Genomic DNA, 20152 nt, shown 5'->3' with positions numbered 1-20152 from the left:
ATGTATCAGGCAAGTAGTTAGATTGAAATTAGGTAATGAAAAAAAAGGAAATAATTTAGAATCACATAAATGAAATATAAATATTATTGTTGTCATTAATATAAAAACAAATAGTAACTTTAAATGATTTTTAAATTATGAACATGAGCAGGTCACTTATGATGTGCTGTGTTTCTACCAATAAAGACAAGTTAAGAAATGTCTTATATATGATTCTGAGATAACTACTGGAACACACCTCTCTTCCAAGTTATCTTCTATTACACACTCCTAACCATACAAAATTCCACACCCTTTTATTTTCAGTGACACCATGGTCAAAAACATCTTTCCTCTCTGCTTCTCTGCTCTTCAAGTCATATCTCAAATACTCTCTTCCCTTTAAAACCTTTCAAAATCAACCATTTTGTCCATTAGAAACTTACAACTGTACTATCTTAGTTGTTTATGAAGAAAAACAGTATTAAACATTACTAATGCAAACTATAAGACTCAAAAGCAAGCAAACAAAATAAATAGATGGATCTATGCAAAAACCCAGAATGGTCCTAAAAGATTTGCCATGATATAATAAAAGGGGACGTAATATCAGAGAAACCCCAGCAATCATGAATCTTGAAGACTCAGATGAGGAGACTCAGATGAGGCCTTCCCCTGGAAATATTGAAACCTAAGCTGCTTCTTTGTCTAGACTGTGACTATAGCTCTCCTGGGTCTAGAAAAAGTGATCAACATGATGATAGTCAGATTCACTCATTGTAACACCTACTTATATACCTTAGACAACCTGGATGGGCAGGACAGTGTTCACTAACTTTGCATTGAGTGTTTCTACAGCTATCCTCCTCTGCCCCTGAAAGTTTCTTATAATGACAGAATGGTGGCTCCTGAATCTTTGGGAAGTTTATTACTCTGGGAAAAAAGGATAGTTGGGTATAATACCAGAGGCAGTGACTAACCCTGATCGGTGAGGAATGAACAGGTATAGCCCGAGGAAGTAGCTGAAGGAGCTCAAAGATGAACAACTCTCTCTTTCTTCTAATTTTTGATATGGATAGGCCCATTAATTCCATCACTGATGGCTTATGTTTAATTAGACATCTAGTACTGAGGACAGACTGAAGAAAGTCTTCATGAACTAGTTGTCTAAGATCCTGCATGAACTAGACCATTGACTCCAGACCACTGACTCCACGCTGGCCAGAATCCAGTATAAGAAGTTGCGCATAATTTTGAATTCACAAAAGAATAGTACAGCTAGTATCCAGTTGCAAGATTCTTTTCTCATTAACAATTACTTCATGATTACAAAAAAGCCCCCATTGCTATATGCTAAGTTAAGGGGGTCCTCTGGATTTCCAATACATGTGGACAGCAGCAAAACAATCCTTTTCCAAGAACACAGTCCAGTGTGTTCATCCTGGCCCAATCACCCTTTCTTGGATACCTGGACAACAGAAGCCCAGTGCAGCCCATGAGTTCTTTTCCTGGGGTGAAAAGCCCACACAAGAAGACACTTGGGGTGTTGCCAGAATCTTTTGCTGCCATTTTTTTTTATTTATGGTTTGTGACCCCGCACCAAAGTTTGAACTCCATAAGACTCCATGAAACTCCATTTGCTGTCTTTTTTCACTCCTTTTCCTTAGTACTTAGAATATTACATAACTAGAACTCGATAATTTCTTGTATAAGCAACTAAGAGATTTTAAAATATTTAACTTTAAAGATATAATAAAATTTAAAAAACAAAATTGCTTCTCAGGAAACTGATTAGCATATTAATTCTAGAAAAATTACTTTTAAATTTAAAGTAACCAGAAAGGGAGATCTCTGTGAAAAAGTAATCTGTAAAACAAAAGGCACACTTTGATTTTTAAAAATATAACTGGAAAGAATGATCAAAGCAAAACATTATGAAATAACTCCTCAGCATGAGCCAGATTTATGCTTAGTAACACCTGAAAAAGCAAGCCAAAAAAATAGAAATTAAAAATTCAATAAATACAGCTAAATTTTGAGTCTTTTCAAAAATATATATTAGAAGAAGCAATAAATGGCTCAATATTATGTACTGAAATCTGCCTGTAAAAATAATTATCAAAATATCAGTACTCTTTAAATGAGGCTTACTGCCAGAGTATTAACATATGCTCTTTCATTCACTTAATAATGGCACTTAACAATCATATATTGGCATAGTTAGCCAGTCCCTTTACATAAATTTTCCAATGTCTGATCTGAACCTAATTCCTAAATCTAGCAGATCTCCCATATTTTATGTCAAGTAAATGGTAATACCATCTGGATTATCTCTTGATATCCTTTGATGTTTATTAACTACAAACTCCTATACACTGTTAGCCAAATTTTCTAAGATATAGTTAAGTGCCAAATTTTCTAAGATATAGAGTTAAGATGTAGTTAAGTGCCAAGTCAACTCTTTAATTAAAAAATAAAAAACAAAAAACTTATGCATTAGAAATCTGAAGAACTAGGCGAAGTTAGAGTCCTATGATAGAGTTCATATTCTGTTACTACCTTTATGCTATTAAAAATAAACAAATCTTAAAATGTCCAAAATTTTAAAATATATTTGGGATGATGTCATTTAAAACACATTTTTTAAGAATGATACATCAATGTGTTTCCTATAAACAGCAACTTCCAAGAAAATATTCAGAGAAAAGATAAGCATTTTGAACTATTTAATATTTCTGGTTATATATTTTAATTTTGCATGTTAATGGAGACATGTTAACCAAGGTATCAATACTGTTTTAATGTTTTTAATTTAATGTTTTATAGAATTTTATAAATAAGTTATATCTAAAACCTGATAGTGAGACAATACTTTAATACATTCTCTTTATTAAAAGCTAATGTAATATATCTGTTTCAAAGAATTTTACCTTATGGCCATACAGCAAGGCTGATCCAACAAAGGATAGTGTATCCAAAGTACATATGCAGGTTCTAACTTTCACTTGATTTCTACGAGTCTTTCATGAACTTGAAAAGTTTCAGTGTCTATACAAATATTAGGTATCTAGACCACCTATAATTGCAGTTCCCTAAAAGCATTCTCATGCACTCCAGGCTCAACCCTGGTTTTTCTCATCTGTCTTTCTTTTACTTTCCCTATTCCTTAAATAACCTTCTGGCCTAGATCCCTAGAGAGCAGAACGATATGTTGTTTCACTGATGAGAGCAGCAAACAGGACAAGTGTTCTTCTGGACTCTACTAATTAATCTACGTTTATCTTCTTGAGAAAAGTGAGACTAACAAGCAGAAGTGGAAACAAAATTCCTGGCATAAAAAGGCTTATATTAGAAACTGTGTTTACACAGTGAAAACATAAATGAGAAAGAAACTTTGTTCTGAATAATTTATCAGAAACATATTACCACAAAAACAAAACAAAGAAAAAAAAACCAAAGGTAGTCTGTATTCTATATTCTGGACCAACTTTTAATGCTTCCAATGAACTTTAGAAGTTTTCCTTTTTTCCCTAATGACTAAAAATAATTCTATGTGAATGGCAAAAAGGGAAACATTATCTAAATCACAAAAATCTTTAAAGAAAGAAATATATGCATGTATGATAATTCATTATGGTAACAGAATTTATTAATTTAAATGTTTGAGGCCATATTCATAATACAGTAGAGAACTGTGCATTCACTTTTCAACTGGTGAATCTGCAGTGTTCCGAATAATACCTGCCACTTGTAAAGAGTCAACAAAAAAGTGTTATATTAATTAATGATTTGCTGTAACTACACAATTTCTATTATGTTTCGATGAAGACAAAGCAAAATGGTCAATAGGGAAGGTTTTATTTATTTATTTATTTTAAAGATTTATTATTTATTTATTCATTTGTACAAGCACTGGGTACAGTCAGAAGCGCGGGAGGGTGAGAGAATTCACCAGAGTCAGAGCGGGGAACAGAGCAGGCAGAGGGACCGAAGTACACTGCTGAGGGGAGCAGTGGGCGGCAGGAGGGGTCTGCGCGCCATGTGGGACCCTCCTCCGGTAGCCGGGGAGCAGCCGGGGATCGAACCGGCGCCGCAGAGGCCGCGGGCAGCCTCGCAACCCAGCGCTCAACCGCTGCGCCACCGGGGAGGCCCCTATAGGGAAGGTTTTAAAAAGTAGAGGAATAGGAAAAAAGCAATAGGAAAAGCAATAGGAAAATAACTGGGAAAAAAACTGAAAATAACCCAAAAGTCCTTCAACTGGTAAATGAATAAAATAACTAAGACACATCTACACACTAAAATATTACTCAACAGTAAAATGCAAAAAGCTACTGATACATGAAGTATAAAAGCACCTCAAATGCATCATGCTGAAGGAAAGAAGCCATACTCAAAGGGCAATATATTGTGAGTCCATTTATTTTACATTCTGGAAAAGGCAAAATTAAATGGATACAGAAAAATCAATAATTGCCAGGATATAGTAGTGGAAAGAACAGCTGATTACAAAAGGGCAGCAGGAGGAAATTTCTTTTAGGTGATAAAACTATTCATGATTATGATGCTAGTTACATAACATTGTACGTTTGTCAAGAACAATAGAAGTAGACACCATAAAGAGTGAATTACACTATAGTGAAATTCATTAGGCTCTATAGAAAGTCAACTCAGTGGCTAATTTTCTTCTTACCTAAAGAGAATATAATGAAGAATAAGTTTGCTTAGCAAATTTTTGAAATTTTTCACATTCCAAGTTGCAGAATACCCATTTAAATTTGAACTTTTCTTTATCAAATTTTCTCATAACTTATGATTTCAATTAAATATATGATCTATGTGATTTTATAAATATGGGCTATCTGTTTCAAAAAGTATATTTTATATCAAAAAATTCTAGAAATAATTTTTTTAAAGATTTATTTATTTATTTATTTATTTATACAAGCACTGGGTACAGTCAGAAGTGCAGGAGGGTGAGAGAATTCACCAGAGTCAGAGTGGAGAGCAGAACAGGCAGACTGATGAAGTACACTGCTGAGGGGAGCAGCAGGCGGCAGGAGAGGTCTGCACGCCATGTGGGACCCTTGCCCGGCGTCTGGGGATCAAACCGTTGCTGCAGAGGCTGGAGGCAGCTTCGCAACCCAGCGCTCAACCGCTGCACCACCGGGGAGGCCCTCTAGAAATAATTTTAATAGCAACTGTGGTGGAAACTACTTATATAAAAAGAGTACAAACAAATGGACCTTTATATATTATTACCTATAATTCTGAAATAAAGAGATAAGTTGAGCTTTAGTATTAAATATCAGAAAATTTTCAAACGCATCAATAATAAAATGTCCGGGGGGCCTCCCTGGTGGCACAAGGGGTTAAGATGCAGCCTGTGAGGCTATCCGCAGCTGCTGCAGCACAGGTTCAATCCCGGGCCAGAGAGCTACCCACATGGCGCAGCAGACCTCTTCTTCCTCACCCGCTGCTCCCCTCAGCAGTGTACTTCAGTCAATCCGCCTGTTCTGTTCCCCACTCTGTCTCTGGTAAATCCTCTCACCCCCCATACCTCTGGCCTGTACCCCAGTTCTTGTATGCATAAATAAAATCTTTAAAAAAAATTGATCCAAGTCAGAGTCACAAGTAGGCATTATTTAACACGGTGATTTTGAGCAATATTTAAAGTTTCTGGGATTAAGTGAAGACTCCCCCACTTAATTTCTATATATACTAAATATGAGCATACTTTCATGGACTACAGATATACGTATGTCTCATTTGGTTGTTGGAAGGATGAAATGAGACCAGATATTTTTCCATCCAATGTAAATAATGAGGTGTTATATAAAAATGCTTTCTGTTTACTAACAGTAATTCTTTAAAATAAATTATAAATATGCAAGTGATAAATACATATGTTCTTCATACCCTCATATCATTAGTGAGCTCCTGAATTTAAAATCTGTTCTAAAAGACCCTGAATGTACTATTGTGAAGAACCAATTTAGCTCCCTACAACAAATCCTTAACCTAAGGTTCATGGATCTAATTACTGACACTAAGGAATTAGAAGTTATTAGTCAGTAGTCTTTAAATATGGCCACTTTGGACCTCTCTGGTGGCCTAGGGGTTAAGTCTCAATGCTATCACTGCTATAGTCAGAGTTCAATACCTGGCCAGGGAGCTAACCCACATATAGCTCAGGAGACCTCTCCTGTCTCACCCGCTGCTCCCCTTAGGAGTGTATTCTAGTAAATCTGCCTGTTCTCTTCCCCACTCTCTCTGGTGAATTCTCTCTCACACACACACCCGTACCTATTCATAAATAAATAAATAAATAAAATCTTTACAAAAAATAAGTAAACAAAATGAAAATAAATAAACATGGACATCTTTCTCACCAACTAGAAAATTTAGTATTTCCTTCCATTATAAAATAAGGCAATAAACAAGATAAATAATAGTAATAGTTCTTGTTGTCCTATCATAAAAGAAATATTTTTCTATCACATTACATTTGTGGTACAAAATTTCAATTATCACCAATGTTTACCATTACTTGACAGTTTAGATCCACAATAAGGTTCTATTATAATATGAATAGCATGCAGGCTAGTCATGTCCATAACCTTCATTTTGAGCTCTTTAAAAACTAAAATTTTCCTTTACATTGTGTTTATTAGAACATATTAGCTTGCTATTTAAGTCTTTCATGAGGAGAGATATATTTTATATCATACATTTATTTTTAATATTTTGATATTTACATTTCATAATTGATTTCTTTTGAAACACTATATATCCCATTTATTTAAAATGAGTGCTTTAAGGAACTCACAAACTTTACCAAAATGCTAAAGGGTCTTTGGCACAAAATACTTGAAGAACTGCTGAGAGAACTACACATCAGGCCCCTAATAGATATATAATACAATTCATACATCAACATGATATTCCAAGAAATGCCACAAGATGGCTATCTTAGTTCAGACCCAGAGTTGAGATTTTCAGAAACATTTTGTCTCCTTACAGTTACTCTATTGGTGATTGCAAAGCTCACTCTACTGACCATAGTTCTCCAGACAGACAGAACCAGTGGGATATATGTAAATACACCATATGTGAAGAGATTTACTGTAAGGAATTGGTTCATGCAATTATGGAGGTTAACGGGTTCCAATATCTGATGTTAGCAAACTAGCATCCCAGAAGAGCAATGACATCCAAATGAAATCCAAAGGCCTGAGAAACCAGAAGAACTGATAGCATAGTTTCAGCTTGAAGGACAGTAGGCTCAAGACCCAGGGAGAGTTCATGTTTAAGTTCATGTGTAAAAGTAGGGGGGAAATGATGGCCATCTTAAAGGCAGTCAGGCAAGAGGGGCTTCCCTTTTACTCACAGGAGGATCAGTCTTTTTGTTCTATGCAAGCCTTCAGCTGATTGGAAGAGGCCCACCCACATAGGCAGGAAGTCTGCTTTACTCAGTCTACCAATTCAAAAGTTAGTCTCATCCAGAAACACCCTCACAGACATACCCTGAATAATATTAATCAAATGTTTGGCTCAGTGACTCAGTCAAGATGACACATAAAATTTATCATCACACTCACCAAATATTTTTCAACAAATATCAAATACTATGCAACAAACGTTAAATGAAAACTTACAGTGCTTACAGGCTCTAAACCAAGGAAACAGTGACATGTTAAAGGTGATCCATAGTCACAAGATGCTTACAGTCTAGAGAACTTAACAGAATATTATGAGTAGCTACACTTGTAAGTATAAAATAATAATGTGGTGAGTATAGGGAAACATAAGATCAACTTAATTTAGAGAGTAGGTGAGGAAATGCTCACTGAGCAGCAATGAAAAGTAAGATCCGAAGGACAACTAGAAGAGTAGGAGCTGACCAGGTGAAAACCTGGGGGTGGAAGTGTAAGAAATAGCAGGAGCACAGGCACTATTGCCAAAAAGCTTGATATCCTGGAGAAAACAATGGGAAGGAAATAGCAATAGCTATGAGAAGAATGATGAAAGACAAGCCTGGAAATACCAGGAATCAGAGCAGGGAAGTGACTGTTAAGCTAAATTTTAAGCATTATCTAAGTGGGATAGGATGACCCAGTTCTTTCCCTGAGTAGTCAGGCCATTTTACGAAAATGTTGCAACTGAGTTAGCAGCACTCATACTCACATTATTTGCTATTTACCATATGGAGGAAACACGCCCCAATCTCGCACCCCCCAGCCCCACAAAGCCAGCTCAATAAAGAAAAAATAATGCTTCAGGGCCTCCCCTGTGGCGCAGCGGGTTGAGCACAGTGGTATGAAGCTGTCCGCAGCTTCTGCAGCATGGGTTCAATCACAGCCGGTGAGAATCCTACATGGCACAGCAGACCTTGCCTATTGTGCCCACTGCTCCTCTCAGCAGTGTATGTCGGCCCTTCTGCCTGTTCTGCTCCACCCTCTGTCTCTGGTGAATCCTCTCACCCTCCCGCGCCTCTGGCCTATACCCCAGTTCTTGTATAAAAATAAATAAATCTTTAAAAAATATAATAATGCTTCAGGACTCATTTCAGAGTACCAGGCAGATGACACAGACTTCAATATGGAACGATGAATCTTGATTTGTTTTCACCTCTCCAAATGATTCACATACATACTCCCAATTGCAACATGTCTCTTTCATAACACCACACAAAGGGCATATCCATTTCATGCCATACATCAATGACATTTTAACCTAAGAAAATTAACTTAAAAAAAAGTTTTCATATAATATTTCTAGTATATAATGGAAACACTAGTTACTGTAAATAGTATTTGCTTCTAGGAACTGGTCACTTTAAATTGTAGATGGCTTTTGTGAACTAGCAATCCCTGGGCACAGAAGTTAAAAGGGAGACAAAAATTAAGTTTTGCATCTTTTTCTACAAGGAATCTATAAGGTTAACTAAAAAAATAAGTACTATTTATCTCAATCTCCAAGAATATTGTGATCAACAAAAGAACATTATAATCATATTTATTATTTACATTTGTTAAATCCCTGTCCTTGGCAGCTCTGGGATAGCCTATAACATCAATTCTCCCCTTCCTCCTCAGTTAAAAGAACCCCTATGTTATCTGAGATGGCACTGCATCAGATTAAACACTAAATTTCTAATCTCTCCTGAAGTTAGATGCGACATGTGATTGTATCTGAGCAATGACATGTAAATGGAATTATTGTAGGGAAAGGCTTTCTAACTAGAAAGTGGGTCTTCTTATACTTCTCTCATTTATTCCTATGCCTTGCCTGAAATTTGTGCATATCTATCAATCTACAGCCAGTTAGGACCATGAAGTGAACTTGAAGATGGTAATGCAGCTACATTTCTGATGATTCTGTAGACTTACAACCCTTCTAGACTGTCCACCTTAGCTTTTCTTCATGAATGAGAAAAATAACCAATCTCTTAAGCCAGTGTTATATTTCTTTTTTGGTATATGTAGCAAAACTTAACCCTAGGGCCTCCAAGGTGGCACAAGGGGTTAAGCACCGCACTGTGAACAATCCACAGCCTCCACAATACAAGTTTGACCCCAGGCCAGCCAGGGAGCAACCCACATGGTGTAGCAGACCTCTCCTGTCTTGCCCGCTGCTCCCCTCAGCAGTGTATTTCAGTCAGTCTGCCTGTTCTGTTCCCCACTCTGTCTCTGGTGAGTCCTCTCACCCCCTGCTTCTCTTGCCTGTACCCCAGCTCTTGTATGCATAAATAAATAAATCTTAAAAAAAAAAAACCTTAACCCTAAATGATACACTGGTCGTCTTTATACTCACTAAAGCAACGGGATTCTCTAACATACTCAACAGCATATAAAAGAGGGTACTGTCCATTCATTCCACAAAATGGAACGTGACATTTGGAGAGTTTATAACAACATTTGAGAGCAAACCAGTAAGTGCATTACTGGGGCCTCCCCTGGTGGTGCAGGCGGTTGAGCACTGCGCTGTAAGGCTGTCCGCAGCCTCTGCAGCGCTGGCTTGATCCCTGCTGGCCGGCGAGGGTCCCACATGGCGTGGCACACCTCTCCTGTCGTGCCCACTGCTCCCCTCAAAAGTGTACTTCGTCAGTCTGCCTGTTCTGTTCCCTGCTCTGTCTCTGGTGAATCCTCTCACCCTCCCACGCATCTGGCCTATACCCCGGTTCTTGCATAAATGAATAAATAAATCTTTAAAAAAAATAAATAAGTGTATTACTTTGAGAAATATCCTTCATTTATGCATTCAACAAACTTTTTACTATATTCCAGGTCCTGAGAGCAACTATGCTGAAAGATATTTGCTATAACGCAAATCAGTATAACACCCCTACATACCTCCACCAAGGAACTTTGAACCTTATAATTTCTATAGTATTTTCTCCATCATAGCATGAAGGGGGACAGAAGTACATAGACATCAAAAGGCAAATCATCTGTGTAAATCCTTAGAATACAGAAATTTTATAAATTATATATATACAGTTCTTATGTGAAACAATTTCCACAGACTAAATTTTATTATTAAAGTCATTATGTGCATAATATTATTAATGTTCAGCTATAGCAAATAGTTTCCCCGAAAAATGGGGGGCAGGGGGAATGTGAATATACATTAGAGAGTCATTTTCCTGATTTTCCCCCAAAACTTAAGAAAAGGTTTCATACATTTGTACCTTAAAAATAACAATATGAGGGCCTCCCTGGTGGCGCAGCGGTTGAGCGCTGGGTTGTGAAGCTGCCCGTAGCCTCTGCAGTGCCGGTTCGATCCCCGGCTGCTCCCCGGCCACCGGAGGAGGGTCCCACATGGTGCGCAGACCTCGCCTGCCACATGTTGCTCCCCTCCGCAGTGTACTTGGGTCCTTCTGCCTGCTCTGTTCCCAGCCCTGGCTCTGGTGAATTCTCTCACCCTCCCACGATTCTGACTGTGCCCAGTGCTTGTATAAAATAAATAAATCTTAAAATAAATTAAATAAATTAAATAAATAAATAAATAAATATGTCTTCCAACCCTTTAAAAAAAAATAACAATATGAGGTTCTGGTTCTATGCAAGGTTGTGTGAGCATACTGTATCTTGTCTTTCCCAAAGAATCCAACTACAAATCTTGTACAGACAAACATATTGAGCAGGTATCTGAAGACTTTGGATACAAAATGGCAGCAGAAGTAGAAAAGAAGACCAGAAACTAAGGTAGAAGCTTCGATGTTTTGTTTCCTGGAGTTCTGCCCTCCAGTATAGACTCTGTTTTTTTTTTTTTTCCTTTATTGGCCTTGACTCAAAAGCAGCATAAAAGCTGAATGCAGACAAAAACAGTGCCAAGAGAAGCTTTCCCTTTCTGTTACAAGAATCAGGAAAGGGGAATCTCAAAAGTCATGGAGGAGGGAAATTCACTGTTATTTCCTAGTCCCTCCAGTCCCAACCCCCAGGCCAGGGAGCTAACCCACATGAGGAGAGCTCTCCTGTCTCACCCAGTGCTCCCTTCAGCAGTGTATTTCAGTAGATCTGCCTGTTCTGTTCCCCACTCTGTCTCTGGTGAATCCTCTCACCCCCATACCTCTGGCCTACACCCAGCTCCTGTATGCATAAATAAATCTTTAAAAAAATAAAATGATAGAAATTCAAATATCAATAATTACACTAATTGTTAAGTGGTCTAAACACAAAAATTAAAAGATATTGTCAGAAACTGGCAATAGCTACAAGCAAAACCAATATATTAGATCATTGCTGCGTCTCTCCTTCATATTCCTGTCTACATCCAGGAAATGTTGACATTAACCTGTCACAAATTCCAGTTTTTCCTTTTGACATTGAATCCTTTCAAGCTAGTAATATCTCTATATAACAGATTAAACTTTAAATTTCAAGGGAGGAATATAATAGTTCTTTCCATTTTCCCCATTTTTCAACTTAATGTTCTCACACTTTGGAAAAAATAAAAATTTCCTAAGAAATTTGAGGAAGGAATTCCTGTAAGAAAAGTTTTTTTTGTCCCTTTTTGTAGAAAAGCCTACATGGAGAGATATGTTTAAACCCTCTATTTTTAGTGTTTTTTCTTTTTTTAATTTCTCCTGTAATGTTCTATAATGTCCTATAATGAAGGTGGCTACTGTGTGATTTGGTGCAATGATATCCACTACTTTCATAATTTCTTTCAAAATTGTAATCTTCAGCATTACTGTCATTTGTCTATTTAATGCTTTCAGATAAGAATTCTGTATTGTCTGACATCAGGATAACTCTGGTTTCTTGTTGACTACATTTTCCCATAGCTTTTTATGCTTTCTGTAACATTTTGTTCTTGATGTATCTCTGCACCTGATGTATCTCTACATTGTAGCAAATGGTATAATTTGCTTGTGCTTTGTAAAACAGTCTGAAATAATAATGTATTAATAGGTGAGTTCTCATTTAACTTTATGGATATGACCAATATATTTGTTCTCAATTATTTTATGCCATATTTGCCATATGTACGAATTAAATATAAGCAAGATTTTGATTTAGTAAAAATTTTCACAAAGAAATGCTCATTAACAAAGTTTCATTTTTCTTTTTGGTTCTGATACTAAATAAGGAGTTAGTGTTTTGCTGAGTAATCAGACCTTACACTATTAGTAACAATGCTCACATTCTCATAATTTCAAAATTATTTGCTTAAAAGACACCTCAAGTTGGATATATACCAGGGTGCATGGGTACTGGATAAGGCTGAACTGATACTACCAAGGCAAAACTAAAGTTCCATATGCAACATCAAGGCACAGAAAAGACAGTTACCCTATAGTACTCTTCGCAGGTATAGAAACATACGACAGAAGTCATAAAGAGAATTTTAACAATGAATTGCAATTCATTAGTGAACCACAACCGTTTTTAGAATCAATACTACTAAACTTAAAATAGAATCAATACTACTAGAATACTCAACACAGCAAGGGAAAGCACGTATTGGGAAATTTTGTTTCGATCATATTAGTTCACTGAGGGTGCCAAAACAAAGAAACAGAATGGGTGGCTAAAACAACAAAAATATATTTTCTCATAGTTCTAAAGGCTAGAAGTTCAAGTTCAAGAAGTGTGTAGTACTGTTTGCATTCTGAGGCTTACCTTATTGACTAACAGATGGTTGTTCCATCTTCATTTGGTCTTTCCTCTGTGTACATGACTTAATTTCCTCTTCTTAAAATATTAGTAATATTGGATGAGAGTCTACCCTAGAGACCTGATTTTAACTTATCTATTTAAAGAATTTATCTACAAAAATGGTTACATTCTGAGATACCAGGGGTTAGGACTTCAAAATAAGAATTTTTTTTTTAAAATATGAATTTTGAGAGGACAGAATTCAGCCCATAATAAAACATTTACATATGTATATGTATGTATGTATTGTGTTAAAATAAAAAAGGTTGAAAGTATCTTAGAGCAGCTGAATAAATGATCTAAATGCATTTTAATGTATGCTAAGCTTAAGGGGCTTACCCCCAGTGATATAGGAGAATATTAAGATTTGTTCAGTCTCCAAATCCTCAGGTCTTAGCAAGAGAATCTAGAATTTAACTACCCCAGGGTTACTCACAATATAGTCAAGAATATTTATGTGAACATGCAAGTGAAGTTGATCCTTGAACAATATGGGTTTGAGGTATGGGGATCCACTTATATGCACATGTTTTTGTAAATAGATAGAGTAGTAGTATTGATAGAGTAGTATTGTAGTATTGATAGAGTACAGTACTGCAAATGTATTTTCTCTTATTTTAACATTTTCTTGCTTACTTTATTGTCATTATTTAGTATTTAATATATATAACATAAAATATGTGTTAACTGTCTATGTTATTGGTAAGGTTTCTAGTCAACTGCAGGCTATTAGAGTTAAATTTAAGGTGAGTCAAAAGCTATATCTAAATTTTCAATTGCATGGGAGTAATAGCCCCAATTTGTTCTTTTGTTGGCATTCTCAGCTACTATGATTTTTAAAATTATCCTAACATTTTAGGTATAAAGTTTGTTTATTAGTATAGAAACTCTGAAAGTGATAGTCCCCTGTTTTTAGAAAACATTGCTCATTTTTCCTTTTGTATTTTTTTTTTTACTTTGTGCCTTTTCTTTTTCTTTTCCCCCTTTATTTAGATAACATTGGTTTACAACACTGTATATGATTCAGGGGAATAGTTATGCCTCCTCAGATGTTATACTACTGTCCTACCCCCACCATCTAAGCACTTAAAGTCCTTTACCACAGACTACTGTGCCCCTCCCCTTTTATCCCCACCTCAACTTTCCCCCCCTCTCTAGTTGCTTCAATTCTGCAGTCATATTTCTAGGGTTTATTTTGGTTTAGTTCTGTCAGTTCCTTTGTGTTTCTTTTCTCTATAGTCCACATGACTGAACTAATTGGGTATTTATTTTTGTCCTTCTCTTATTTCATTTAGCATAATCCCCTCCAGTTCCATCTATGTTGTTACAAATGGCAAGGGCTCATCTTTTTTATAGCTGAGTAGTATTCCATTGTGTAGATATATATACATCTTCTTCTTTTTTAAGATTTATTTATTCATGCATACAAGAACCAGGGTACAGGCCAGATAAGGAGGAGGGTGAGAGGATTCTCCAGAGACAGAGTGGGGAACAGAACAGGCAGATCTACTGAAATACTACTGAGGGGAGCAGTAGGCAAAACGGGAGAGGTCTGCCGCCCCATGTGGGTATCTCCCCAGCTGGCAGGGATCAAACCCACACTGTAGAGGCTGTGGACAGCTTCACAGAGCTGCGCTCAACCGCCTGCACCACCAGGGAGGCCCTAGATATGCATCTTAATCCACTGATTTGTTGGTGGGCATTTCGGTTGTTTCCACAACTTGGTCATTGTTAATGAACTGCTATGAATATAGAAGTACATAAATCCTTTAGAACTAGTGATTTTTGTATTCTTCAGGTATATACTGAGGAGTGGAAATGGTATATCTATTTGAAATATTTTGATAGTTGATATTTTCCATAGAGGTATGGTCAGTCTACTTTCCCCCCTAATGGTATATCATCATTCCTTTTTCTCCACACCCTTACCAACATTTTTTTGTGTTTGGGTATTTTTATGTGCCATTCTCACAGAAGTAAAGTGGTATCTAATCTCACTGTGTTTTAACTTACATTTCCCCTATAACAAATGATGTTGAACATTTTTTCATGCACTTGGTAGCCATCTGTATGCCTTCTAGGAAAAGTGTCTATTTAACTCAACAGCAAGTAAAACAAAAGCAAAAATATATGAATGGAACTACATCAAGCTAAACAGCTTTGACACAGCAAAAGAAACTATCATTAAAACAAAGAGACACCCTAATGAATGGGAGAAAATATTTGCATATTATACATCTGACAAGAGGCTAACAAAGACCTTATACAATTCAATAAAAAGAAAACAAAGAGCCCAATCACAAATGGGAGGAAGAACATTGTTCATTTTTATATTAACTGCTCAAACTATAAGATTAAATTACTGAAACTTAAAGACATGTTTTCTCTCCCCTCTATTACCTCAAAGGTCTCAAGCATCTGAAAATAGTTTAGCTGATGACAGACTCAGGGCCTGAGGAAAAATATCAATTTTTAAATCTTCTAAATTCATTTAAGATAAAAGTAATCCTTTGCATGAAAGTACACAATAAATGCACTAAGGTAAAAATTAATTTTTAAGTTGTAAAATATTTATCATTTTAAGAATACAAACCACCACACTACATTTAGGCCCACATCTAAGAAAAGTTGTTAATGATTTAGAGTAGAAACAATTCCAAACTAGTTCTACTGAATTTGTAATATATCTGGGGATCAATTATGGATCCATACACGGTAAAAAAAAAAAAGTTTGTTGAGTTGGCACAGTATCTATAACAGTATTTGGTCATGTCAACTTGGAAAACCATTGGAAAAGTGTCCAAATATTTGTTTTGTCAGAGTAGCTATTTCCAAAGTCAGAGAATAAAGATTGCTTGCACATCACTAGACCTTTTAACTTTCATGTCTTGGCAATTCTCTCCCTCTTATCCCAATAAATGTAATTACCCAAAACATACCTCTATTTTTCTTTAACAAGTCATGTTCTCTCCTACTTCCAACCCTTTATACACTTTAAGCAGAGTACTTAAAAAAAATACTTCCCTTTTTCTTCATAAAAATGTTCTTTTACGTAGCTGGCATTTAGTAGAATTGAATGAAAGACTGTAAAGGTCACACAATTTCACTCAAGTTCACCTATATGAATTTAAGGGTAAAATAGTAAAATGCAAATGTCTCTCCCAGAGAGAAGGGTTTTTTTTGTTTTTTACTATAAAATTCATAAATTAAAAATATATGTACCTCAGTGTTCATTACAGCATTATTTGCAATTGCCAAGAAACAACCTATATAGACATCTACAGATGAATGTATAAAGATGTGGTATATAGTCAGGCATCATCTAATCAAGAGAATACATTCTGAGAAATTAATTTTTATGGGATTTTATCCTTGTATGAACATCATCGAGTGCAATTACATAAACCTGATAGCATAGCCTACAACACACCTAGGCTATCTGAGATAGCCTACTGGAACCATGGTCATATATTCTGTATGTCATTGACAGAAAAGTTGCTAACAATGCATGACTTTATCAGCACAGTAGAATACTACCCACTTAAAAAAAAAGATTAAATCTTGCCATTTCAGACAACATGGATTAACTTTAAGGAGATTTTTCCAAGTAAAATTATTAAGCTGGAGAAAGACAAATAGCATATGATTTCACTCACATGTGGAAAATAAATAAACAAATGAAACAACAGAAAAAATTGTTAGTTTGACAACAGAAAGGTGGCTACCAGAGGGGAAGGGGGATGTGAAAGTGGGTAAAACAGGTAAAGGAGACAAATGTATAATGGTAGATAACAATTAGATTTTGGTGGTGATCATAAAGTAATATATACACAACTTGAAGTATAAAGCTGAAACTCCTGCAATGTTGCTATAAACCAAGGTTATCTCAATTTAAAAAAAAATTCAAAATCTCACAAGTGCTAACTGCAAGAACTGGAACTTGAAATCATTTCTCAAAAGTTTTAGAATATTCATTCCATTATATCACACTTTCCACAATTGTTTAATTATTTAATTGCCCCAAAGTTGGTGAATTACATGTTAGATCCAATTTGATACATGCAGTTAAGTTCAATTATCAATTTTAAAAATGTGCTCTTAACAAACTGACACTGCTTTCTACCTTTGCTGAAAGATCTCTGTGATAATATTCTTCTTAAGTAGGAAAAATCCTTGTTGGTGAATAGGAGATGAAGATTGTAATATTATAAGTTCTTGATGTAAATAGTAAAGGCATGATTTGCTCTTGCTTAAGACTATTCTATCTACCCACTTGAAACAGCCACTCTTGCCCCTGACTGGAGGAAATTCAAACAGGTTATGTTACTCATGTGGCTCTTTTTAAGTGGCAATCCTCTTTGAGCTGTAAATTACAGCAGGCAGGTACAAATGAAAGTCAAATTGTTTTGTCATATCAAATTCTACCTTTGTTCTACTGAAATTAGGCTTCTACCTGCAGAATAGTAAAGAGGAAGGAAAAATCAAACTAGCCATTAAATTCATTTTGGAGAAGAAAATCAGTAGAAACTATTAAAAATTTCATAGTGCTTTGTAACCACAAATACTAAATAATCATGGATTTATAGAAGTTGCCTGTCACCACAAAAAAAATCAAGAACTCACAGTAGCTATAATTTATTAAATGAAAGAATCACAAATCCTCAGGTCATTAATAACAATCACAAGGAACGTGATCAAAGGAGTAAAACTGAAGTCCAGTTTTTAGTGGAAAAAGGGGAACCACTGTCCAGGCAACCAAAGGACTAAAAGACCTTTGTACTGATTGATGGCTTTTTCCATGTACAAAATAAAAAATTAAGTGCCAGAAGCACACAATTACACAAAAGAAACAATCTATAGGAAAAGAAGCTACAAATAAACGTGGTTGTTTCATATCCAGACAAACAAAATTATGAATTCTGAGATGCTTTTCACTAGAGAGAAATCTTAGGTGTTTACACTTCATCACCACTGAAGAAAAATGAAATGCTACTAGGATCTGAAAAAAGAGTCTCTGAATGGGCTGTAGACTGAAGTCCCTTTTAATTAAAAAAGAAAAGATCTGAAACGAAATGCTTTTCATTTTCAGAAGACCATATTTTTAAAAAGATGTATATGTACACACACACACACACACACACACAAGTGGTTTTACCCACAGCCCCAGCTGTAGGACAGGGCTTTCCACCAGGCCATGCCAAGTGTCCAAGGCAGAAGCCACCCACCAAGCATTCCCCGCCTCTCAGCCCTGTCGCTCCAGAAACCAAGAGGCCTTCACTTGCTGATTGTTAATGTGATCAAAATCTATCAGCACACATTTCTGTCCAGGATGCACCAGTAGGACCACTTCCCTCCCCAGCAGCCTCCAAGAATTGCCACATTGTGTGGACCCAGTGAGTGGCTGGCACACAGGAGCGCGCTGGCAGCCCACCAGGTACCTTCACAAAAACATTCAATTCTCCCACTTGGTCTGGGATCACCTTCTGTGACTAGGATCCTGCTATTGGGGACATCCAAAAGTACAATAAATAAGTTACATCTTCACCTCTTTGCCAAACCCGGGATGCCTGGGCGCAGAGGCAGCAGCACCTCCCAGCCATCACACCCCCGGGGTGCAGACCGGCCTGGGCGCCCCCACCCCTGCGCGCTCACAGGCTCTGAGGTGCCCGGGAGCCCCCAAGGCCGGGCGGCTCCCCGGGCACGGCCCCGGCGCGAGAGCGCGGAGGAGCGAGGCCCGGCGCCAGGACCCCGGCTGGGGGCGCCCCAGATATTGAGGGGCCGGGGGCGCCGCGGGTCCCGCGGGCTCACCTTGTTGAGGTGGGGGTTCCGCGTGAGGGCGTAGCCGCGCAGGTGGGTGTGGCGGCGGCGGGGGGCGGCGGGCTCCATGGCGGGCGCGCGGGCGGTGGGGTCGGGCCGGAGGGTGCGGCACGCGCGCGGCGGGCGGCGGGTGCGGCGGGAGCGCCCTGTGGACTGCGCGGCGGCGGGCGCGCGGGTAAAGGCCTGGCGGCCGCGGGCGGGGGTGGGTGGCGAGAGGGGGTGGATGCGGCGGGAGGAGCCGGAGAGAGGCCGGTGTCCCCAGCGGAGCCGCCTGAGAGAAGCGCTGAGTCATGGCCGAGCAGCCCCGCCAGCGCGCGAGGAGGAGGAAGAGCGGGGCCCGGCGCGCGGCGGAGGGAGGGGAGCGGCCGGCAGACACCGCCTCCCCCCGCGCGGCCGCGGCTCCCGGCGGGTTAATGATCACCGGCCGTGCAGGTCCGCGGCCCCTCGGGACCTCCTGGTGGGGAGGCTGGCCGCTCCCCCCGCCCCAGACACCCAAGTGAGGAATAAGGCCGGGCGCCCCCCACCTCGGCCCCGCTGACCTCTCAGGCGCCCTCACCCCTGGCCGCGGGGGCCCCTGTGCGGGAGCGTCGGGGAGGTGGGAGAAGGGGGTGCGGCTCAGGTCCGGGCGGAGAGGACGCTGCCCTGGCGAGGAGGGGGGTCAGGAGTGGGGGTGCATGCGTTGTGGCCAGGGCTCTTTGCTGAAGACTTCGACTGGCTTGGAAGAATCACACTTGCCCCTGTTCCTTTTCGAAGCTGTGTATCTGCAGTCCTGGGTGTTGGCCATGCCTGGGGGGGGCGGAGGCGGGAGGGAACCAACCTTAACCCAGAAAAACCTAAGCCAGAGTGCAACTAGGAGAAAGGCAAGAGGAGAGCGGAGGACAGCGCACTGGGTGGGTCTCTGTAGATTATCCGTGGGAATCAAATCCAAGACTAGGTGTGTTAGAATACAGATGTGTTAAGGCCCAATTTCCTTACGGGCTTCTAGAAGTCAGGATGTTTAAAACACTCTCTGAATAATCATGGATAATTCAATCTTTTTTTTAAATTTTATATATTTTTTACATCATTTTTCATTTTTGCACAATGTATGCATCTTCATCCTGGTCAGAGTGCACACACACAATTCCCACCCAATCCTTTGTTCCGATCCTAGTCCCTCCTCCCGCCCCCCTACCCAGTGTGTCTCTGGCCTA

At 38.4% G+C, this 20152-nt stretch overlaps 1 protein-coding gene across 1 annotated transcript in view; it reads right to left on the bottom strand.

Moving 5' to 3' along the window:
- The window catches only part of ME1 (malic enzyme 1), a gene marked incomplete at both ends in the record, with an annotated part of 144680 nt that extends 125652 nt beyond the window's left edge, over positions 1–19028 (bottom strand). Inside the window, one exon of the mRNA XM_084257381.1 lies at positions 18951–19028. Within this exon, the coding sequence (XP_084113507.1) occupies positions 18951–19028 (78 nt within the window). The remainder of the gene's footprint in view (positions 1–18950) is intronic.
- Between the last annotated feature and the right edge of the window lie 1124 nt (positions 19029–20152).

Source organism: Talpa europaea (genome assembly GCF_964194135.1).
Source record: "Talpa europaea genome assembly, chromosome: 2".
Taxonomy (NCBI): Eukaryota; Metazoa; Chordata; class Mammalia; order Eulipotyphla; family Talpidae; genus Talpa; species Talpa europaea.
This window is presented reverse-complemented; position numbering and strand designations above follow the sequence as displayed.